Source organism: Lithobates pipiens, unplaced genomic scaffold, assembly GCF_037356315.1.
Source record: "Lithobates pipiens isolate NorthernLeopardFrog02 unplaced genomic scaffold, aLitPip1_a1.2 Scaffold_41, whole genome shotgun sequence".
Taxonomy (NCBI): Eukaryota; Metazoa; Chordata; class Amphibia; order Anura; family Ranidae; genus Lithobates; species Lithobates pipiens.
In genome coordinates, this window is record NW_027507861.1 from 1,342,714 (window position 1) to 1,368,431 (window position 25,718).

The 25,718-nt window shown below is 43.0% G+C and overlaps 1 protein-coding gene across 1 annotated transcript in view; it reads left to right on the top strand.

The window, feature by feature from the left end:
- Positions 1-25,718, top strand: part of LOC143956783 (uncharacterized) — a 312,193-nt gene that overhangs the window by 34,717 nt on the left and 251,758 nt on the right. Inside the window, 1 exon segment of the mRNA XM_077466960.1 lies at positions 6,175-8,141. Within this exon segment, the coding sequence (XP_077323086.1) occupies positions 6,506-8,141 (1,636 nt within the window). The 5' untranslated portion in view covers positions 6,175-6,505.

The window sequence follows — 25,718 nt, forward strand, 5'->3', positions numbered from 1 at the left end:
ACATTTAGAGCTTTTGTTCAGAAGGAAATCCCATAGTGCTTGTGGGATTTCTACTGGATTAGGAGTGTTGGACACATTGAGGTGCTGAATTTGGTGTAGCCTATAACGGTCAGTTAAGTCTTTTTGTTCGTCAGGGGGCGCAAAAAAATGATTGCCTGATTGCTTCCATTTCTGTGTGGAGAAGTTGGGTATTAGGTATTGGTAGGTTGCTAATGGAATTCGTAGTTTGCTTAGTGGTACGTCAGTAACTTTACTTTGAGTCATGCCCGACCATGCCTTAATCGTGGCTTGAATAGTAGGGTAGTTGGGAACAATTGGTTTGTGGTGAATGCTAGCCGCCATAGCTAGAGCAGGGAGGTCATGCCCAGGGGTGACAGTACGTTCTATGTTTGACCATTTATTGTCGGATTGACAGGAGAACCAGTACTTCATTTGGTCCAATATGGCTGCATGATAGTAATCCTGTGCATTAGGGAGACCCATTCCACCAAGGTACCTTGGCTTATAGAGTTTCGCTAAGGCCAGTCTGGGTTTTTTACCTGCCCATATGAATTTATTTAGATGTGTGGATAGTTGGGCAAAGAACTTGCAGGGTATAGGGATTGGTAACGTTCTGAAATGGTACAGCAATTTAGGCAATACTTGCATTTGATAAGCCGCTATTCTTCCCACCCAGGAGAGATTTAGTTTAGCTATTTGATTCAGTTCTTCAGCTATTTTATCTAACAGGGGAGGATAGTTGTGCAAGTATGTGTCAGAGGCGGAGGGGGAAAGTTGAACTCCTAAGTATGTGATCGAGGGAGGATTCCAGTTACACTGGAAGACATTTTTTAGTGTGCTTAGGGTACTTGATGATAAGTGCAGCCCCAGGGCATAGCATTTATTAGTATTAACTTTATAAAAGGATACCCTCCCAAAGCTACTAATCAGCTCTTGAATTTTAGCAAGGGATGTGACAGGATCAGTAATTGTGAGAATGACGTCATCAGCGAATAGCCCTATTTTATGGTTTTCTGCACCTATCTGAATACCTTTCACAGCTGTCGCTTCCCTGATACTTTCAGCTAATGGTTCTATGGCAAGTGAGAAAATTATGGGAGACAGTGGGCACCCTTGTCTTGTGCCATTAGTTAGATTAAAGGGGTCGGAGAGAAGGCCTGAATTATAGACTCTTGCTAATGGATGAGAGTACAAGGACATGATAGCTGTATGAATTTGGCCTGACAGTCCGAATTTTTGAAGGGTCTTAGATAGGTATGGCCAGTGTACCCTATCAAAGGCCTTTTCTGCATCTAAGGCTAAAAATACGCTAGGAAGTTTGTTAATTTCAGAATATCGTAGGAGATTGATCATGCGTCTTGTTCCATCGGGTGCTTGCCTACCTTTAACAAAGCCCACTTGATCTAAACCTAGCAGGGTAGGGGTAACATTCATCAATCTATTTGCTAATACCTTAGCATATATTTTTAAATCGGAGTTCAAGAGTGAGATCGGTCTAAAGTTCTGGGGGAGAGAGTTGTCTTTTCCTGGTTTTGGGATCGTGACTATGACAGCTTGTAGCATTTCCTTGGGAAAGGAGCCTGTGGATATAGCAGAATTGAAGACAGTCGCAAGTTTAGGTGTCAGAATAGTCGTAAGTGCTTTATAGTATTCAGCTGAGAAGCCATCCGCCCCTGGGGACTTATGCATGGGCAACGACTTAATCACTGCGGTCACTTCCTCACAAGTGATGGGGGAGTTTAAAGCATTCAGTGTAGGGATATCTATTTTAGGTAGGTTCAAAGTGCCAAGGAAACGTTCAAATGCCGTGTCAGAGGGTTGGTGAGTGTCAGGGTCCTGGTTAAGGTTATACAAGGAGTGGTAGTAATCTTTAAAGGTATTCGCTATGTCTTTAGGATTACGAAAAATCTGATGTGAGTGATGGTGCTTGATGAAAGGTAGATTAGCTTTAGTCAGTCTTTTTTTAAGTTGGGAGGCTAGGAGCTTACTAGCCTTATTGCTTTGTGAGTAGTATGATAGTTTCAGTCTTTTGAAGTACAGGTCATGGTCAGTTTTGATCTCCTGCCGTAGGTCTTCCCGACATTGATTGAGCTGTTGGAGTATGGTGGGGGAAGTGAGGGTCGGGTTTTTATGCAATCCCTCCAATTCAATAATTTTATTTTGGAGCTGCGTTATGCGGCGGGTTTTATTTTTGCGTTCCCTCGAAGCTATTTGTATGAGGACACCTCGAGTGAAGGCCTTGTGAGCGCACCATACCATTGCAGGGGAGGACTCCCCATTGTCATTTAATCAGAAAAATTCCTTGACCTTCGCTTCTATTTCATCCCTAATGGTGGGGCGAGACAGGAGGAAGGTATTGTTGCGCCAAAGTGGCCTATTATTAGCCTTGTTAAAGTCTACAATTTCCAGCGTTATAGGTGCGTGATCTGACCAAGTGATGCTATGGACCTCTGATTTAATCACATTTTGTAGCATATGCAAATCTGTGAGGAAATAATCAATCCTCGAGTAGCTGTTATGCATTGCAGAGAAATATGTATAGTCCCTCTCCGTAGCCCTGGTGCAGCGCCAAGGATCAAAAAGCCTTTCTTCATGGCAGAAGCTGTCTAGACAGGGGCGCTGCCTGAGGGCTACAGAGGAGGAATCAAGATCAGCATTCATTACTATATTAAAATCACCACACAAAATTAGGCTACCCTTTTGCATAGATTTCGCTTTGTGTACAACTTTGCGAACAAATCGTGCAGGTCTAACATTTGGGGCATATAAATTCACTAACGTATATATAGAATGATTAATTTCAGCAATCAGTATAATATACCGACCATGAGGGTCAATGTACTCTTGCAACAAAGAAAAGGTGACAGTGTCTTTTACAGCTATTAATACCCCATTTTTTTTCTTCAAATCGTTGGCAGTAAATATATGGGGGAATTTCCCATGTGTGCATCTAGGTGGATTAGCACTGGGGAAGTGAGTTTCTTGTATACACAGGATGTCACAGTGCATATCTATAGCAGACTTCCAAAGTGATCTACGCTTGTAGGGGCTGTTAAGGCCTCTCACATTGTGAGACATAATTTTAATGTTCATTCTGAAATAGTACAGCCGTTCGTTGCCATCCAATTGTAAATTGTAGAAGTAGAGCCCAAGAAGTGATCGTAACGCTCAAGAGGGTGTTACGTGTCAATGACATCGATAGACGTGGTTGGGAAGTCAGAAACTGGGAATTGGGCCTCCAACGGCCAACAGTGAACTTGGGGAGAATAGTCATAGGAAAATCCAATGAACATTGTGCAGGATTCATCCTGCAAAACTTCCTGGGGGAAATAAACGTAGAACATTGGCCGTTCAGCGGGTGCTTACTTGAACCTATGCCCGATTAGTCAGTTGCTTCAAATAAGGCACTTGGGCGATGGCCAGAATGAGGGGTAATAGAATGGTGTAGTCCGGAGACTCAATAGTAATCCACAATGGTATCAGGCTGGTACTTATCTGTTTCTTCTGTTGAGTCGATGATAACTCCTTCTGTCTTGAAGGGGGTCCGGGTCTGCTGTTTCTCCATTGGTAGGGAGTAGGCGCCATTTTCTGAGGAGCTCCATACCTTTCTCTATGGAAGCAATCACATGTGTTTCATTATGCATTTCCAAAACCAGTTTAGCTGGAAACCCCCATTTGTACAGAACCTTATGATTACGCAAAATCTTGGTGATGGGGACTAGGTTGTGCCTAGCCGCGAGCGTAGCTTGTGACAGATCTGCGTATAGAGCGATCCCTGTAAAGGGGTCCGGGAGAGACGGGTGTTGTCTAGCAAAACACATTAACTGATCTTTTAAATGGAAGAAATGGATACGTGCAATCACATCTCTGGGGACCTGCTCAGATAGAAAAGAAGGCTTGGGCAGCCTGTGCGCTCGATCAATAATAAGATCAGCCGGCGCTAATTCTGGTATAGCAGTAATCATAAGCTTTTGGAGATAGGCAGTAAGATCAGCGGGTTTCACAGTCTCAGGGACTCCTCTGAATTTCACGTTATTTCTGCGTGCCCTATCCTCAATGTCCGCCATTTTGAGACGCATAGTTTTAAGTTCACACTCAACATCAAAGTGAGCATCAACCAGCTCATTGTGAGCTAATGTGAATTCCTCCATCTTGTTTTCCACATAAGCTACTCTTTCTTTAACTGCTGACAGTTCTGTTTTAGTGGAGCGTACAAACGAAGCCATGTCCTGTTGTAAGGCCCCTCTTAGCATCTGCAACATCTCTTTCATAGTGGTGTCCAGGATGGGCTGCCCTGATGTGGGGAAGGCATCTAGCTGCTGTGTAGCCAGGGATGATTCATCCATCTCCTCCCCTTCAGCTTCAGTGACCTCCTGGGTGTCCCCCTGCTCTCCTAGCTTTCTTTTCTGTTTAGCTGGGCTTGTGAATGGTGAGGAGGGCAGTGGAGAGTGTGAGGGATGAGACTCACCCAGGTCCGGACGGTCAGTAGGGGCAGCGCGTCCCGGGGAGGCCGCCGCATTGTATGCTTCACGGGCGCCATCTTGGGCCTCTCTGTTCGCCGCCGGCGGGAAGAAATCGGTCAGCCGCCGTGGCCCCTCTCTCTCCTTTCTCTTGGACATGATGCTCGGCGTGTGCCTGAGGTATTCCCCTGCTGGAGGATACCGATCGTGGGCCGAAAAGGTCGCTGTGAGCCGCTTAATGTGATCCGCTGATACGGAGCTCTCTCCTCACACCACCATGCGCTCCGGCTGCCGGCTCCGCCCCCTCTCTGTTTGGCCTTTTAGATGCACACAAACTGAAGTGAGCTGGGTGTCATTTCTTTGCCTTTGGGTGCACTTGATTGATTGTGTTTCATACCAATTATATACAGCATCATCCATTTTTTTTTTTTTCTGTTGTTCGTCTTATTTAACCAGTTGCCGACCAGCGCACGCCGATGTACGTCGGCAGAATGGCACGGGCAGGCAAATGGGCGTACCTGTACGTCCCTTTAAATTTGCCGCCCTGCCATCGGGAGCGTGCTGCCGGCGGCGCGCTCCCCCGCTGGTCGAGACCCCCGTGAGTCCGGTCGTGGGACCCGCGGACTTGATCGCCACGGGCATACCCGCGATCGTCTCACGGAGCGGCTGAATGAAGAAATGCCGTTGTAAACAGCATTTCTCCATTCTGCCTAGCAACTAGTGACGCTGATTTCTGCTCCATGTGATTGGAGCAGAGATCAGTGTTCACTAAATTAAAGCCCAGCCCCCAACAGTTAGTAACACACCCCTAGGAACACTTAACCCCTACACTGCCACCCACTGGTTAACCCCACAGGTGCCGCGTTTAGCCGCGTTTTGCGTCTCAAACGTGGACATTTTCTGAACCCATTTTTTTGCTTCTGGAAAAACTAGATTAAAAACGCAACTGCATAAAAACGGCAAAAAACAAGACTGTGTGCATGGACACCTAGGATAACATTGAATGAGTTCAGGGGCAGTTGAAAAAAGTGTCCAACTGCATCTGAACACACGTTTAACAGCGTCTCGTGTGCATGAGGCCTTAGTCTTTAAATGGTTAAACTGAGAACTCCTACACACAGAGCTCAGTTTATTCATAAGTGTAAACATTGTATCCCTTTGCTCTTTTCTTGGCAGACTGCCCAGAGAGGAAACCAGTCGCTTCACTGAAGACTCAGGCAACTTGCATTGACTTGCAACTTGCAAAAAATGCCAAATATCGGCTGATATTTATCGGTTGACCTCTAGTGTCTATGCTATCATAGAATGTTTTTTTATTAAATTTGTTTACAATAAAATAAATATATTTTATGTGACAGTTGTCCTTCAAAAATCCCATCCTTCACACTATAAAGTTGAATTTTACATCTACAATGTATGAATTTATTAGATGTACCTACAAATCGATCCCAAGCACTTTCACCCATCGCTATGCAGCACAATGCTCTGAATTATAAAAAAAAAAAAAAAGGATCAGATTCTCCTGAAAAATATTGTAGACTGTCAATTTTACCAGCCGATGAAATAATATAGCGTCCTCAGTAAAATAAAATCGAAATATTTAAACGTGTATAATATTGTACATATTCCTCTATATATTAGATATTTTAATGATTGTAAATATAGAAATCAATATTATTTAGCCCTCTAATATTTTCTCATATTTTCTGTACAGGTGGATTGATGAAGTTTTCAGTTGTGTTGATCTTCTTCATACAACTAAGTCACATGTGAAATGAGCCATATGGGTGTCTTATGTGACTGAAAGTCTTAATTGCCGTTCACTGAAGGATTCACACAGGACTCAAGACATATCCATTTTCAAAGTGTTACAAATGTTTTGGTAACACTTCAACACTGACCCGGCCTCCGAGGACAACAGGAGAGAAGTAATTTCTGTGTTCTGGAGGAGATAATGGCTTTACAGTGAAGTCCAACCCATGCATAGATAAGGAGTAATTTTTAGTAGCTATTTTTTTTGTTTGTAATGTGACAAAGGTTTTACAATGGAGGAAAAACGTATTGCACACCAGAAAGCTCACACTGGAGAGAGACCATTTCAGTGTTCTGAATGTGACAAAGATTTTACATGGAAGTCAAAGCTTATCATACACCAGAGGATTCACACTGGAGAGAAGCCATATCGGTGTTCTGAATGTGACAAAGCTTTTACAGCCAAGTCAGAACTTAACAGGCACCGGAGGGTTCACACCGGAGAGAAGCCACATCAATGTTCTTATTGTTGTAAAGCTTTTATATCGAAGGGACAGCTTACCACACATACAAGGATTCACACCGGAGAGAAGCCACATCAGTGTTCTGAATGTGACAAAGCTTTTAAAGGAAAGTCAGCACTTATCATACACCAGAGGGTTCATACTGGAGAGAGGCCATATCAATGTTCTGAATGTGGAAAAGGTTTTACACATAAGGAAAACCTCACCAGACACCAGAGGGGTCACACTGGAGAGAGGCCATATCCGTGTTCTGAATGTGGCAAAGCTTATACAACAACAACCGAGCTTATCATACACCAGAGGATTCACACTGGAGAGAAGCCATATAAGTGTTCTAAATGTGATAAAGCTTTTACACGGACGGAACACCTTATGAAACACATGAGGGTCCACACTGGAGAGAAGTCACATCAATGTCCTGAATGTGGAAAAATGTTTGGAGATAAGACGCATCTTATGAAACACCACAAGATTCACACTGGGGAGAAGCCATATCACTGTTCTGAATGTGGCATAGCTTTTCAAGGGAATTCAGATCTTATCATACACCAGAGGATTCACACTGGGGAGAGGCCATATGAGTGCTCCAAATGTGACAAAGCTTTCAAAAGCAAAGTTGAGCTTGTCAAACATGAGAAGATTCACACTGAAGAGAAGCCATATCAATGTCCTGAATGTGGAAAAAAATTTGCACGTGGGTCATACCTTATTGCACACCAGGTGATTCATACTGGACAGAAGTTGTATCAGTGCTCGGAATGTGACAAAGCTTTTACGTTTTATTCAAACCTTCTTAGACACCAGAAGACTCACACTGGAGAAAAGCCATATAAGTGTTCTAAATGTGACAAAGCTTTTAAAACCAAGCAGGAGCTTATCATGCATGAGAGGATTCACACTGGAGAGAAGCCACATCAATGTTCAGAATGTGATAAAGCTTTTACAAGTAGGGGCCACCTTATCATACACCGAAGGATTCATACCGGAGAGAAGCCTTATCAGTGTTCTGAATGTGGCAAAGCTTTTAAAAGCAAGCAGGAGCTTACCACACATGGGAGGGTTCACTCTGGAGAGAAGCCATATCAATGTTCAGAATGTGATAAAGCTTTTACAAATAAGGACAGCATTATCAGACACCAGAGGATTCACACTGGAGAGAAGCCTTATCAGTGTTCTGAATGTGACAAAGCTTTTAAAAGCAGGCAGGAGCTTATCAAACACGAGAGGATTCACATCGGAGAGAAGCCACATGAATGTCCTGAATGTGGAAAAAAGGTTGCACACAGGGCAAACCTTATCAAACACCAGAAGATTCACACTCTAGAGAAGCCATATCGGTGTTCTGAATGTGACAAAGCTTTTAGACAGAAGTCCAATCTTATCGCACACCAGAGGGTTCACAAACTTCAGCTGCAGGGAGGAAACTTTTAAAGAAGAGGGGAAGTTAAAGGGGTAACAAGCTAAACTATAATGGAAGAGTTACAAGTATTTCATTAGTTTCACACCTCCTTGTCATCTCACAAGCTAGTATAAAAAAAGTGAAAAGGTATTCTATGCTACTTTGAAACACAACGTCTGTGTTTGAGCAAGTCTGAGCAAGCAGAAATGTAATGGACAGATGTATTGAGTTTATGTCCATCAGGCGCACACTTAAAGTCCTTTTTTTTTTTTTTACTTTTTCACTGTTTTTTTTTCATATAATCAATGACTGAACTATGTTTACTCACAATTCTCATATTTATTTATTTTTTGGAGCTTTGACTGAATATGTAATGCATATCCATGATTCACTAACTGAGCTGTGTTCCCAAGGGTTTTCTTCTTTGCCAAGTCTCTGAAGCCTACGTGGGAGATTCCATTCCAGGTTCTGATGACTAGTGCTATATCAGTAAGTTCTGAGGGCTTCAGTTAAGCCTGCCTTGTCCACACCTCCAATTACACGTTCCACCTGCCCTCCCATGATCCATACCCCTTGTTCACATTCTGCCTTCTCTCATGGATGACAGCTTTGCATGAAAGTTTGTGGTTGGGACACCAGCCACGGAGAAGTCTCTGCTCAGTGATAAAGCAAATAGCTAATCTGGCATAGGCCCTCCAACAGCGAGTTACTGCTGTTTTATGAGATGTGTTCAACAGTACTACTTAATCCCATCTGGTCACTTGCATTTAATCCAGTTCTGCCACAAGTCTAAGGGATTCCATTAAGTGAAGATTGGATGTCCTTCTTATTATCTTGTTTCTCTGTTCAGCTATTGCTCATCCCCAGAGAACAATCACAGTACACCTGCAAAAGTTCTGAACTACAAAGTGGGGGATGGAAAGTCCTCTGATTGGAGTTCTCTTTATTGACCCTGCCTGGACAGGTCTCTTTATTGAGTAAACGTTGTTTGTGAAGAACACTTTTTGACCCTGGAAATATTAACATTTTGTAGCTGAAGTATGACTATGGGCAAAATCAATAATTGCATAAATTGTACAATCTGTCATTATCCACATTAGTCCCCAGGGGCCTTTATCTCCTTAGTCCCAGAGCTTTTTATTTTTGTTTTTGGCATTTGTTTTATGTTCTTCATACTTTACCTTTTTTAACGTTTGTAGTTTACTCAAATGTTTTATGCATCATTTTTTTTGGGACAGGTGGCTTTTAATTTTGTAGGGAATTTTGGATTCCTATATTGTTGTTCCGTTGTTTTTTGAGGAATAAATAGTAAAAAAAAAATAAGCATTTTCTTGTAATTTTATGTTTTTTGAGGAATAAATAGTAAAAAAAATAATCATTTTCTTGTAATTTTATGTTTTTTGAGGAATAAATAGTAAAATAAAATTAAGAATTTTCTTGTAATTTATCCCAATGTGGCATTTATACATAGTTACATAGTTAGTCAGGTTGAAAAAAGACACAAGTCCATCCAGTTCAACCAAAAAAAAAAAAAAAGTATATATAATAAATATACCAGCCCATATACCCAATTCTATACCCACAGTTGATCCAGAGGAAGGCAAAAAAAACCCCAGCAGAGCATGATCCAATTTGCTAAAGCAGGGGAAAAAAATTCCTTCCTGATCCCCCGAGAGGCAATCGGATTTTCCCCGGATCAACTTTACATATAAATTTTAGTACCCATTTATATTACGTACACTTAGGAAATAATCCAGGCCTTTCTTAAAGCAATCCACTGAGCTGGCCATAACCACCTCTGCAGGGAGTCTATTCCACATTTTCACAGCTCTTACTGTGAAGAAACCTTTCCGTATTTGGAGATGAAATCTCTTCTCCTCTAGACGTAAAGAGTGCCCCCTTGTCCTCTTTGTTGACTGTAAAGTGAATAACTCGACACCAAGTTCCCTATATGGACCCCTTATATATTTGTACATGTTTATCAAATCCCCCCTTAATCTCCTCTTATCAAGAGAGAATCAATTCAGTTCCTCTAATCTTTCCTCATAGCTGAGTTCCTCCATGCCTCTTATCAGTTTGGTTGCCCTTCTCTGCACTTTCTCCAGTTCCCCGATATCCTTTTTGAGAACTGGTGCCCAAAACTGAACGGCATATTCCAGATGAGGTCTTACTAATGATTTGAACAGGGGCAAAATTATGTCTCTCTCTCTGGAGTCCATACCTCTCTTAATACAGGAAAGGACTTTGCTCGCTTTGGAAACCGCAGCTTGGCATTGCATGCTATTATTGAGCTTATGATCTACCAAAACCCCCAGATCCTTCTCCACTATGGATTCCCCCAGTTGTACTCCCCCTAGTGTGTATGATGCATGCATATTCTTAGCCCCCAAGTGCATAACCTTACATTTCTCAACATTAAACCTCATCTGCCACATAGTCGCCCAATTAGACAGAGCATCCAGGTCGGCTTGTAAATTGGTGACATCCTGTAAGGACGTTATTGCACTGCATAGCTTGGTGTCATCTGCAAAGACGGAAATGTTACTCTTGATCCCAGACCCAATATCATTTATAAAGATATTAAAAAGCAAGGGTCCCAGCACTGAACCTTGGGGTACACCACTCATAACCTTAGACCATTCATTTGTGCACACCCATATTTTTACTCCAAAATATAAACAACAATGTCTGTTGAGTAAAATAATGTCACGGTGACTTCCGGGTCTGGCGCCGCATAGAGTAGCTGGGTCTCCACTCAGCTCCGATCCAAAAATCGGCATTTAAAATCAGCCCGTCCCTCCTTCTACGCCGGAAGGCTTGCTGGGTGCCCCCCGGGATCATCCCCTACCTATGGACACATTTTTTTATTTTTGCTCGTTCATCCACTTCACCACGGGCGGCCTGCCACAAAATCGAGGCCCCGGTCGTAGCCTACATGGACCGCGCCATCTGCTCTGAGGCCTGCTGAGACTCCTGGTCCCCTTCGCTGCCGTCCACAGCCTTAACGGATACCCTCCTATCCTCCTGGCCTCCGCAAGTGCACAGAAAACCTCCAAATTGACGAACGGACCACTCCATCCAGCCGGCCTGCTTTCCAAATCGAGGCCCCGGTCGTGACCTGCTCGGAACGCGCCATCCGCTCCAAGGCCTGGCTGTGACACCTGGTCCCCTCTGCTGCCACACACTGCCTCATAGGATGCCCTTCATGTCCTCCTGGCATCCGCAAGTGACCCAAAAATCGATGATTTGACGGGCGGACTACTCCATTCATCCGGCCGGCCTGCTCCCAAAGTTGAGGCCCCGGTTGCAGCCTGTACGGGACGTTCCAGTCAGATCTCAGGCCGGTAAAACCTTCTGGAGCCCTCAGTTATGCTACGCTGAGTGCCCTGCATACCCTCCTGCTGCCCTCGCCAAGATCTACAACCGCCATGCATACCACTCGGGCACCCAGGCCACAAATTGAGGCCCTGGTTGTGGCCTCCACAGACCCCACCAACCACATCCATGGCCTGGGAACACTAAGTGGGTGTTCCTCCTGCGATCAGCTGCCCCATCGGGTACACATCCACCCACTAACTGCACGGCTGGGCAATTGATCAAGGGCCACATCGCGGAGGGCTACTTCACCTCGGTCAGGGAACCCGAACTTAAGTCTCCTGATCTTGGCCTTCCTGAAAGGCCTCCAATCACAGGTACGGCTCACACCTCTTGGGCACATCTAGCCCCCAGCAGCTTCTTCTGAAACCCCCGCTGGTGTTGAACAAACTGACTGGAACACCCCAGCAGCAACCAAAGGCCCACCGAAAGGCGATCGTTCATCATTCAGCACCTTGCATCACTCAGGGCCCCCCTCTTTTCATCTATGGACCACTTTGTGGAAAAGACTGGTCTGCAGACCCACACGATCGCATCTACACCTCCGGTCCAACCTACACTTGAGACCCCGTATACGATCTCTCAAACCATCATGGCGGACTTACCGGCTATGACGGTAAGCTCCCACAATCCCACCCCCCTCCACGCTCCACGCTTCTCTTCTCCCGCCTATTGCTCTACCAGCTCAAACTCTGGGGGACAGTAATACTGATCGGATAGCTCAGGTGGTGGCTTCCCTCCTGTCCCCCATGATAACGGCCTCGGTGGAAAAAGCGGTAGATGCGGGGATAAGACAGATTAAAGCTCAACTAGGGGAACACTCCACGAGAATAGATGAAGTTGAACACTGGCTGTCCAGTCTGGGGGAAGAAGTCTACCAGGCGCAAGCCGCCGAACAAGCTCAAGACAAAACGAACCAATATATCCTCCCAAAACTGGATGACTTGGAAAACAGGTCCAGACGGAGTAATCTGAGATTTGTGGGGGTACCTGAATCTTTACAAACATCCAACCTAATGGATTTCTGTGCCAGACGCATTCCAGAAGCGATGGGTCTCCCCGGCCCTTGCAAGGTTGAATGAGCTCACCACATGGGGGCTGCCGCTCCTGTTCGCAAGTCACCCCGACCTATTATGAACGTGAAAGGGCTTAGGTCCCCTGTCAAGAGACTAAAAAATCTTCACCACCTGAAGAGATTTAAAACTGACAGCCTTACTCCAGGAAACCCACCTTACCCCCCCCCCTGACTTTCACCGCATGAAAAAACTTTGGGTGGGCACTGTCCTGGGCTCCGGTGTGTTTTCCCAAAAAGCGCGAGTTCTCGTTCTCATCCATAAGAATCTTCCCTGTGAAATTTTACAGGTGGACATGGACAGCGAGGGCTGTTTTTATATCCGTTCACTTAAAAATAGGATCTAGAGAAATGATATTGTCCTGTATTTATGCCCCAAACGACCCCGGTAAACAATTTTTTAATGAGCTGTCCACCTGGCTACTACACTCCCCTCACCTACCACATATAGTAGGAGGAGATTTTAACACAACCATGCATCCTTCGGAAGAGAGATCTCGCCCCAAACGCCAGTGGCCACCACCTGCCCCCTCCGAGCATACCCATTTCGCACACACTATGGACTCTCTCTCCCTTCATGATGCCTGGAGAATCCATCACCCAACAGATCAATGTTACGTACAGCCTTGAAATAAAGGACATCTACGAAGTAGCATTCGTCTCAATGTATGTTTACTTCAGAAAAACACACTGTACAGAGGATCACACCTTCCAAGGGGTTGTGATACAGAATACAAACTGTTACAGCTTTTTATAGGAAAATGATAACATGACAGTGCATGGCGGGCGCAAGCCCAAGTTACGAAATACGCAATACATTCCAAAATAATTGGTCCCATATTACATATGGTCATACTGACCCAAACACAATAATAAGATAAAGGTCAGTTTCACAGGATAGTGATTAATTATGACAAGGGTAAATTATATTCTAAACAGGGACTTTCCATAAAAACATTTCACATAATTTCTGGGAATAATATCCTTTATCATCTTACTGGCAGGACATCTCATTTCATCCAGAGAGCAAGATACACAAACAACATATGTGTTGCAATATTTAAGAAATACCAAAAGAATTCAGAAACATTCTACTAAGAAATACATTCTTATATTGAAGGGGAACTCTAAGTAGTATACAGATATGTACTGCATATATTTTCATATCTTCACACTGAGAATACACCTTTTACTCCAACCCGCACAACATTTTCACCAGAATTGACTACATCTTTTGCACAGACAGCCTTGTACCATTGTTCTCAGATGCTGATATTCACGATATCGCTATCCCCGATCACGCGCCCATCTCTACATCACTGGAAACTCCTGACTTGCATCCCTCAATGCTCCAATCTCCCTGACCAAAATTTCGACAGGCATTAAACATCTAACTCCTTCTAAAGCACGGGACCCGGACGGGTTCACGGGGGAATTCTACAAGACCCTATCCTCCATCATTGAACCGGCTCTTTATGCTGTCTATAATACTATCTGAGCAGGGAGCCCTTAGTTACCGACCGGCAACCAGGCCATCATTAAAATACTTCCAAAAAAAGGCAAAGATCCCCAAGAACCTGGCTCATACAGACCCATTTCTCTCTTAAATTTGAATGTAAAATTGCTCTCAAAAATAGTAGCTTCTAGACTGGCCATCATCATCCCCTCCCTGATACATCCAGCCCAATCTGGCTTTGTTAAAGGTATCTTCACAGCCCCTCCTATGTTTATAATTTTTTGGGTATTCTTCTTTAGACCTCCTCCATGTCTCTGGGTTAGCCACCGGGTATGCGGGTTACCATTTCATGAGCAGTCCTGACTCTTGACCTTGAGGGCTCAAAAGAACCAACATTAGTACAAGCTTTACAAATAGCACTACAAGAGGTTGTAGTTATCTTCAAACAACATTTGCATAACATAGGTGCACATTTGATTATAAGGATTATAAGTACTATGATGCCAACAATATAAAGGATACCATGTAATATACCAGCAAACCATCCTCCAATGCTTGAAAACCAGTTGACAGGATTAAGCCAGGAAAGCCAGCTTTCCCAACTTCCCTCAACCCAAGCAGTTTCGGTATGATCTTTTCGAAAATTGAGCTTAAGCTGTTGCACCTGTTCCACGTGTGAAATGATGGTGTCATCTGCTTTAGTATCACTTCCGATGTAGTTGCAACAGCCAGTTCCCACTATGGCGCATATTCCTCCCTGGCTTGCTGTTAGATAATCCAGCACCAGCCGGTGCTTCAAAATCTCCTTTTTAACCATTTTTAGCTCTGTGGCAAGAGCCACAAAGTTCCTATCATACAATGCTGTAATATTATCAATCAAGTCAGCTAAATCAATGATAAAACTGAATGCCTTTTTAATACAACATCTATTTACCCATGGTATGGAGAATTTTGGCTTTATTTCCTTGTCATGTGACTCTACATTAGTGTCTATCACTAGTATTAGTATCATTAGTATTTTCCTCAACCATAAGTGGGGGTATCTCAATGTTAGTCTCACCCTCCTTGTTCATATCAGGATCTTTAAACTCATCATGACCCTCTTCCTCCCCCCCAGGTTCTGACTGAGAAGCTAAGTCTCTTTTGAGAAGATGGATGGGGATTTTACGGATTTGGGACTCCTTAAACTCATTGTCACTCATATACCAAGTGGCAGGTATTACTCTACCAAAATAACAAAACCCCCATAGAATTTAAAGGGATCCAATTATATGCTTTCTTCCCACATATAAAGTAATAACCTGGGGGAGCTGCACAAGCCTTCCTGAAATTATACCCCTGCAAACACATTAATAATTTCATATTATTCTGTCTAGAATGCTGATGATGCGTGTAGTCATGTAGTTCCTGATACCGATCTGTGCTCCATGCTGTATCTTTACCATCAAACCAGTACCTGATCTCAGCATCATCCATACATTTGGAATTCCCAATCGATCTGGTAGTACTTTGGAAACCCTGAGTAAGCAATTCAGATGAATATTCTCGAGTTAAATTTATACAGACCGAGGGGGTTTTCATTGGAGCATTGGTGAACAACAGGAGTGAAACAACTCTGTCAATCATTGTCTTGCTTACATCTCCAAAATGTGCACTGTTCTCTATTTCAGCCAATGTGCTGGGTACGCCTAGCAATGGTATAGTCTTATGGGAGATAGGTGTATGCGTGCATATCCAACAGTTAGTAATGTTCAACTTCTTTGCTGCTTGCAGGTGCATAGATACAAAGGAATTATGAAAGGGTTCTGCTAATTTTGCATGATACTCGTGTGTATCTCTTCTTGGCCTTTGATCAGGAGTTAAACTTGTTTCAAACTGTAGTTTTTCATTCATTACAGTAGAATTCAAAAGGTAAGTATCATGTATCTTACCCTTTTCCTTATGGTATGTCCATTCAAATGCCATGACCGTAATCCATTCCACCGCTCCACCGCAGAGGATAACACTCCAGAGCTTCACATCAGGTTGAGGCTCCAGGAGATTCATTCTGCAGTCTTCTTGCTTAGGCACAAGTAAGTGGTGGAGATGACCTGAAAAGTAAGGGCACAGAACAATACCTGCAAGCAGCAGAACGACCTATGTGTTCTTTTGGAGCTACAGTTATTTTACAGTGTGAACCATGCACCCAATACTTGTAGTCTTTGAACTTTACAGCCGTGGGAGATACAAGAATGATCTGAAATGGTGCTTTCCACTTAGGAGACAAAGTGGTCCGGGGTGTGTGATTCTTGATATACACCCACTCTCCTGACTTTAGTCCGTGTGTTCCTTCACTTGTATCCACTGGTTGTCCTGCTTTGGAATCATACTGGAAAAAGTATCAGAAAATACATTTGCCAATTTGCGTACATAGTCTATCATGGCATCTTGACCTTTTAACAAAGTCACTGTCTCTGGGGGTACCAAGGTTGCAGAAAGTCTTTTAGGTGGTCTTCCAAACAGTATATCGAAGGGTGATAATAAATGTTTTTCCTTAGGGGTGGTCCTAATGGTAGCTAAGGCTATTGGCAGTGCTTCTACCCACGTGTTTTTCCCATTAGCAGCTATCTTGGCCAAATACCCCTTTAAAGTTTGATTGCTGTGCTCCACTATCCCGCTAGCTTGTGGACTATATGGGGTGTGCAGCTGCTGTCTTATCCCCAGAATATTCACCACTTCTGCCATTAACTTGTTATCAAATCTTGGGATTAACTCTCTAATGAGACATTTTACTACTTTTTGGGCATCACTCCTGGCACATGCAAACTAAAAGATACTTGAGCCGACCACAAGGGGTCATATCTGAGAAGTCAATCTGCACAATTTGAAACGGCTCCTCAGTATGTGGAATATGCTTCATATGGGTGGGCACTGGTTTTCCCAATGTTATGCATTTGACATGTTGCACATTCATGAATTTGTTTAGCAGCATATGTATGAAAACCTGGAGCCCACCAGTGCATTTTTCCCTTCATAGCCCACAGGCCATCCTCATCACAAACAGCCCCTTTGGAGCACCAGGATGGTCTGTGAGGTGAGTTTTCCTGTAAGCCCTTGTACACACAGTCGGAGAATCTGTTGGAATGAGTCTTATCGGACCGTGTCGTCAGATAATCCGACTGTGTGTGGTATGCATCGGACTGATTCCGTCCGAATCTCCGTTCGACCCAATTTTCCAACATGTTGGAAACATTTCCTGACCAACTGGGCCGGACGGACCTAATCCGATCATGTGTAGAGGATTTTGATCGGACCAAGTGCCACGCATGCTCAGATCAAATTCCTACATCAAAGCTATTGGCTACTAGCCTGAATGTAGTCCCATCGTAACAAAATTACGTCATCACGTTCTGAAAGATCAGATTTTTTGCCAACTTGGCCCGACCGTGTGTATGCAACAGTTTTGGACACAATCCGTCGGACTAAATCCGACGGGCAAAATCCGACGGATTTGGTTGGCAAAATCTCCGACCGTGTGTACGTGGACTAAGGCAGACAAAATGTGTAAATCAACAGGTAAATCAGTCAGAAACAACATAGGCATGGCACTGGATGGCTATTCATAGATTGCTCCTTTAGCATATTCATTGGCTTGTTACACAAAATAGGTAGTAAGGTTTACTATAGTCAGGTAGCCCAAGATTTGGGGTTGTCAGTAAAGCGTCTTTAATTTTTTTCTTCACTGCTGGGTTTAATTTGTTCTCGATAAACTTATAACTACCCTTTGTATGTCCCTTTAATAATACTAGTGGAGGATTGAGTCTCCTTCATCCAGTAAAATTTTTTATTTATTTATTTATTTATTATCTATTCTTAATCGCCGGGCAGCTTCCTCCGGTGACTTCTCTACTCAAGATACTGAAAAATTCTTGGTACTGACAGGGCTAAATCCCCATGACTTTTCACTGTGGCCACTTTCATATAGTCTGGTGAGAAATTCCAGTAATCCAGACTGCTGGATCCATAAGCCCCTTGTGGGCTTCTTGTAATCCCTCCTGTTTAGGGTTAATAAAGTTCTGGCATAAGGAGCAAATTTAACATCTCCCTTTGCTTCAAGTATGTTTTACTCCCATCCCTTCAGGCAATAAAACTATAGTTACTCTTATATTTTCTCTGTCTAGCAGACTGCTAGGGGAGTATAGCGATACTCCAACTCTTACCTATAGAGGTTCAGTGACATTGGCAATAATTACATCATTACTTACCTCAGCCAAAAAATACCTGCTGCTTCGAAGTGGGAAAATTGGCATCACATATATTTAACAAAGTTTTTTTTGTCTTTCCCATTTAATTTGAAGAGCTACAACCTGCACTTCAATACTTTCCATATGCAGTGCTGTTTTCTTAGGTATGGGAACTTGTTATACATTTACTATTTTTATCTCTATCCTTATTAATCTCTTAGGCTGCGTACACACGGGCGGACTGTCTGTCCAACTTAGTCCGCTGAAACACATTTCAGCGGACAGTCCGCTCGTGTGTGGGCTTCAGCGGACTTTTTCAGCGGACAGTCTGGCGGACTAAGTCTTTCGGAATTTCCGTAATATTGTCCGTCCAACTTTGGTTTCAGCGGACAGTCCGCTCGTGAGTAGGCAAGTTGGACGGACTAAGTATGGCGCATGCTCAGAAAGGATTTACACGGCGAAAGGTTGCATTGCTGTGTATTGGACATCCTATTTCTAGTCCCGTCGTACGTGCTGTACACGTCATCGAGCAAGCTTTCAAGGGACTGTCTGTTCATCGTGTGTGGTCAAGTCCGTTCATTTGAAAGTAGGACGGACTGTCCGTCGGATTGTCTGACGGACTTAGTTGGCCAGACAATCCGCCCGTGTGTACGCGGCTTTAGATTCTTTAAGATTCAATATTCACTAATTCTTGCGCTGGCTTCTTTAACTTCCTATAACAATCCTCCCATGAAACTGTTAACCAGACCATGTCTTTACACTTTCTTTTAATTCTCCTTAAACTCTTATTGCTGAGTCAGAAACTGGTAGCAGCAGGCGTCTGCCCGCACTGTTCCCTCACTGACATGGAGCCTGTTGATCCCTCCCTTTCAGAAAATCATAAGCACATCTTCAATTTGCTAGCTGTCCCCGTGCACACCGATAGGGAGAGATTAACCCATTTGCTAACTCATCACTTACTTCTCTCTAACATTTTATTGTTCACAAGCACCCTTATTCTTTGCAAATACGTTCCATACATCCACATACTTTTCAGGCACCACACAGTCAATCAAGATCCACATATCTGTATATGTGGCTTGTTGAGTCCTTTCCATCCACATCATTTTCCCATACCATTTCTTAGGACATTTTTCCATATTGGGCAGTTTTGCCACAATTGCTCTTATCTCACTAGGCTTCCATGGGACATAAACTTGACCCATATAAGCTACATTTTGATCTCCCACTACCCCTCCTGGCAGGGCCACTTCCCTTAGGGGCATCTGCTCTACCGGCTTTTCTATCGGCTTCTCCTTTAATAGGGACCTGATTAATTCCCTTATTTCTCTTTCCCTATCTGGAGTGTGTAGTATCCCTAAAGCTTTCTGCTTTGCTGCTGCTTTTTGCCTCGTAACCACTGGGGTATAAGTCTGGCTTGTCTGTTTTATGGGGGTGTGTAATCTATCTATTTTAGTGAACTTTGCTAAAGCATTTGGTTTTGATGGAGTGTACTGCCAAATTTGTCCATCTTTATCAAATATTACCCCCTCACTATTATCCAATGAAGATCCCAAACTACTCCTCCACTGAGAAGTCCCTTGGGCTCCCTCTAACATTCGGCTCCTTCCCTCCTGTGAGAAGCTGGAAACAGCTTGCTGCTGCTGAGGGGTAGCTTGGATGCTGGGAGCCCTCTGTTCTCCCGTGTCTTCTTCACTTTGCCCCATATGATCAATTTCACCTACAGGGGCAATCGCTGCTCTAGACGCTACTGCCAAATCCCTTCTTGCAAACTCATACGGGGATGCCCAAGCATTGGGAAGCTCCTCTTCATCTTCCAGATGCAGAGCAGCTTTTTCAGTACACATCTTATAAGGGGGTGGTTTTAAATTCTTTTGGGACTCTTCTTCCCAAGCAGCTAAACATTCAATCCCCCCACAATCAGACATTTTAAAGAGTAGATTAAATAACGCATCAATTGTTGGGGTATCAAGAGAACCCTCAGGGGGGCCACCATTTCGACGGGTCCTCTTTGTATTCCCTTTTTGTAATTTTACACCATTTTACATGATGCTTTAAAGCATTTGGCTCTCCACTTACCATCATCTTGATGATAGGAGCGCTTGGATGCAATTTCGCTACACTTAACCCTGTTTTCTTTGTTATTTTTTAAATAATTTCTTTGCCCTTTCTTTTGTTAACCCAAAAGTATTCATTACAGGTAAAATATTTTTTTCAAGCAAATTTCCCATTTTCTTTATATTTCCCCTGTTACTCTTTTTCAGAAATGACAATAGTTTAGAGCTCCGGGACTGAGAGCTCTACTGTTTACTTCTTACGGCTGTGTACCAGCAGCCCAGTACATATATTGAGATATCTCACTTTGTTCTACTCTCAGAAGGACGTCTCCTTTCTGAGTGGTAATAGGCTAGTCCCTTTCTCAACTCCCTATTCCAGAGAACATACAGCAGGTCATTCACCCATTTGTGGCTATCCGCTGAAGGCAAACCTATCCGCCTTAGGACCACAAACGTTTCTCAAAAAATCACACAAAAAATTCAACATTTACCACCTTCTATTCACTCATAGAAATTTGGTACCTGCATTTTTACACATCCCTTTATAACATGACTATATTCATTGTCATTTCTGAGAGTAAGAAGAAGGACAAGTAAGTACTTTTGCATGCTTAAGTTTTAACTGGTACCATTAATATTCTCAGTAATCATACATAGACAGAATGCAATAAAATCAAAAGGAAGGTGTTACCTTCTGTATTCCACAAGCCCCACCCGGCTCCTCAAAACCGCACAGAAAGATAGTACTTTATAATAATGAGAAATAAAAGTTTTCTCACCTGAGGCCTCTTTGTTGTCCCTCCTGTGGTGGGTTGAGAGCCGATGGTGGGGTTGCAGATAAGAAGACCGTCCGAGGGTCACCAACTGTTATGTACAGCCTTGAAATAAAGGACATCTACGAAGTAGCATTCATCTCAATGTATATTTACTCAGAAAATCTCCGTACAGAGGACCACCCCTTTCCAAGGGGAGTGATACCAAATACAAACTGCTACAGCTTTTTATAAGAAAACGATAACATTACAGCTTATGGCGGGCACAGAACCAAGTTACAAAATATGTAATACATTCCATAATAATTGGTCCCACATTACATATGGTCATCTTACCCAGAATACAATAACAAGATAAAGGTTAATTTGACAGGATAGTGATTAATTATGACAACAGTAAAGTTTGTTATAAACAGGGACTTTCCATACAAACGTTTCACATCATTTCTGGGAATAATATATTTTATCATCTTACTGGCAGGACATTTCATGTTATCCAAAGAACAGGATACACAAACAACATGTGTGTGGAAACTTTTGAGAAATACACAAAGAATAAAGAAACATTTTAAAAAGAATTACATTCTTATATTGAAGGGGAACTCTGAGTTACATGCAGATATGTGTTGCATATGTCTTCATATCTTGACACCTGCAATCTAGTTTCTGAGATCTGGCGTTGGAGAATGAGCTGGGATGATAAATCAACTTTCATGATGGTGGATGCTTCTTGAATGCGCAGGCCCCTAATGACTGATTTATGTGCTTCCCATAAGAGATATAGTAGGTTCAAATCTGTGCAACAAATCATTTAGGTGCCAATGACATCTCCACACAGGGGTAATGGATGTCTTTATGGACCTTGCTTTGTGCACTGGTCGGCAGTCATGTTAGAACAGGAAGGGACCGTCCCCAAACTGTTCTCACAAAGTTGGAAGCATGAAATTGTCCAAAATGTCTTGGTATGCTAATCCCTTAAGAGTTCCCTTCATTGGAACTAAGGGGCCAAGCCCAACCCTTGAAAAACAACCCCGCACCATAATCCCCCGCCACCAAATGATTTGGACCAGTGCACAAAGCAAGGTCCGTAAAGACATAGATGAGATATTTTGGGGTAAAGGAACTTGACTGGCCTGCACAGAGTCCTGACCTCAGCCCGATAGAACACCTTTGGGATGAATTTGAACGGAGACTGTGAGACAGGTCTTCTCGTCCAACATCAGTGCCTGACCTTACAAATGAGCTTCTGGGAAGAATGGTCAAACATTCCCATAGAGACACTCCTAAACCTTTTGGACGGCCTTCCCAGAAGAGATGAAGCTATTATAGCTGCAAAGGGCGGGCCAACTCAATATTGAACCCTATGGACTAAAACTGGGATGCCATTAAAGTTCATGTGTGTGTAAAGGCAGGCGTCCCAATACTTTTGGTAAATATAGTTTAGGAGGGGAGGCAAAAGAGTCCTTCAAAGGGAGCCAATCAAGTGGAGGATACACAATTAGATTAGAAAGAAATGTCCCCTTGGGGTTTTGTGTTGCAGACAAAAATTGAAATAGAAAAATATATACATTTTATTGAAAAAGTATTATCATACAATTGCATGAACTTTTTTTAAAACATGAGCTCTGTGGATGAGGCCATTGCACATACATCATGGTGATACAACCGTACAGGGACATAAACAACATAGCATGATATAGGTATACATAGTCATACTGGGGAACCCCGACGCGTTTCGACCACAGTAGAGGTCTTCTTCTGAGGGAAAATAGTAAAAGAACTCTACAAAAAGAACATATTGTAAAAATTCAAACATTTATACAACAATGTACAATAATACTAACACTGACAGCTGTAAAGGTCGCCTCCTAGGTACTGTTCCCAGAGATTGCTCGAAGATCCCAGCTGTGCAGCCAGGACCCCCGGACGACCACACAGAAGAAGGTAATACAAAAAGCCAATAAAAGGGGCCACAAGAGGCTGCACTTAGACCCCCACCAAGGGGGGGAGGGCGAGGGGGGGCCGGGAACCAGGAACAAGAACCCAAAAATCAATCCCCAGGGCCACTGTGGAATTATATAATAATAATAATAATCATGAATTAGAGAAGGTATCACTTATCCTGGACAAAGAGTAAAGGTGAACGTGAAAGTGAATGACTATAAAACAATGATGGAATAAAATGTGAGAAGGGTGAATATAAGTGACAGAAGAGAGAGGCAAAGGGAAGGGGTGGGTAAGGTGTGAGAAAAAAGTTGAATTAGGACAGAGCTGGATCTTGCCAGTTCTGAAGTAGATGGAAAAAACCAATGGGAAAGTGAAAAAGGTGAGCGAACGCAACAAAACCACACAAGGGCAAACCAAACAGTGCAAAAACTATGAAATGTGAGAAATATGCAAATTACCATTACCAAAAAAAATCCCACAAATCTAACTGTGTAGGAAAATACAGCCTTGGAGCAATTAATCAAAAATAAGTTCATCATAATAAAGGCTTCTGACAAGGGTGTGACTGTCGTAATGGACAACTCCCACCATAAATGCATGTGCCTTAGAATTGTGAATAACTCTTCATGGTACAAGAGTATTTCCTCTGTACAAATTGATAGATTAAACAATCTTTTTTTACAGGGTTGTTGATCAAGTATATGGCCAAGGCACCATTTCCAAAGATCTTTGGGAGTTTATTTGAACGGAACACCCTCGAGTGGCCACGTTCTATAGCCTCCCAAAGATTCGTAAAAACCCTTGTGATCCTACAGGACGTCCTATTGTTTCTGGGAATGGCAGTAGTTCTGAAAACGTAAGTAGAACAATTGACTCATTCTTAGATCCGTATGTTCTCACACCGCCCTCGTTTATTAAAGACACAATTCATTTTTTACAAAAAATTGATGAAATAGTCTTGACAAGCAAATTCATTTTGGTTGCTTTGGACATAGAAGCTCTGTATAGCTCTATCCCCAATGAGAAAGGTCTGGCTGTCATATGCAGGATACTCCAGTATGACTCCCGCCATGATAGAGCATTGAACGAGTTCATCCTCAATGGTCTCGAGTTCATTTTGAACAACAACTTTTTTCTTTTTGGTGGCTCCCACTACCTCCAGGTGCAGGGCATAGCGATGGGCACTTGTTGTGCCCCATCCTATGCTGATCTGTACCTGGGGAATGGGAGCAGTCTCTCCTAGGCGATGTAGACATCATTAAGTACGTGGGCCATATTAAAACATGGATCAGGTACATCGAGGATGTCTTCATCGTCTGGGAGGGTGCAGAAGATATGCTTACGCAATTCTTTGATCAGATCAATATTAACAATCTAAACCTAAATTCACTATGACCTTTGACCTCAGCACCATCACCTTCCTTGACGTTCGGATCTCTTCAACTGTAGATGGGAGACTGTGCAGCACAATGTTTAGGAAAGAGATGGCTGGGAACACTGTGCTGTATACAGACAGTTGTCACCCTACTCCATTAAAGAATTCTATACCCTTTGGACAATATTTGCGCCTTTGTATAAATTGTTTTGATGAGAGCTTTTTCAGGGAGGAAGCAGCCAAACTTCAAGACAGACTTTTGGAAAGGGGATACAGTCGGTCCTGCTTACACAAAGCGTTCAACAAAGAGGCCACTAAGTCTCGCAATGATCTCCTTCTCAAAACTCATTCCAAACAGACTTTTGGTTGTAACACAACCCGTCTAATTATATGCTTTTCAAAGCAGCACAAATTAGAGCGATTATCCCAGGTCATTGGTCAATTTTAACTGATGATTTGAAAAATCAGAAATGTGTTTCCAATGTTCCCTATGTTTCTTTTAGAAGGGCTATATCAATCAAGGACAGACTAGTTACTAGAGAATTTAGGGGAGAACTGATAAAAGAGCACTGTCCCGCTAGAGGGTCTTTCCTAAGCGGTCATGGCTCTCAGTGTCCCCTTATTAACCACTTGCCGACCACCTCACGCAGATATACTGCGGCAGAATGGCATAGGCAGGCAGAATAACGTCTGGGTACATTACTCTCCTCCCACGGGCAGGGGGCTTGACCGCACCTAAGCCGGATGTAAACATCACCATTGGGAAATTGGGAAAGCATTTTATCACACCGCTCTTGGTGTGGTCAGATGCTCTGAGGGAAGAGGAGAGATCTAAATTTTTTTTCAAAAAAGAGTACCTGTCATTACCTATTGCTATCATAGGTGATATTTAAATTCCCTGAGATAACAATAAAAATGATCAAAAAAAGAAAGGAACAGTTTGAAAATAAAATAAAAGAGCAAAATAAATAATGAAAAAAATAAAAAATACAAAAAAGCACCCCTGCTCTCGCGCAAAAGTGAATGTAAGCGTTGGTCTGGCGTCATATGTAAACAGCAATTGTACCATGCATGTGAGGTATCACCACGAAGGTCAGACCGAGGGAAGTAACTCCTCTGTAAATCTAAAGTAACAGGTAACCTGTAAAGGCTTTTAAAGACTTTTTAAAATGTATGTAGTATGTCAGCGGCTGCATGTTTGTGCGCAATTTTAAAACATGTCGTGTTTGGTATCCATGTACTCGGCCTAATATCATCTTTTTTATTTCATCAAACATTTGGGCAATATAGTGTGTTTTAGTGCAT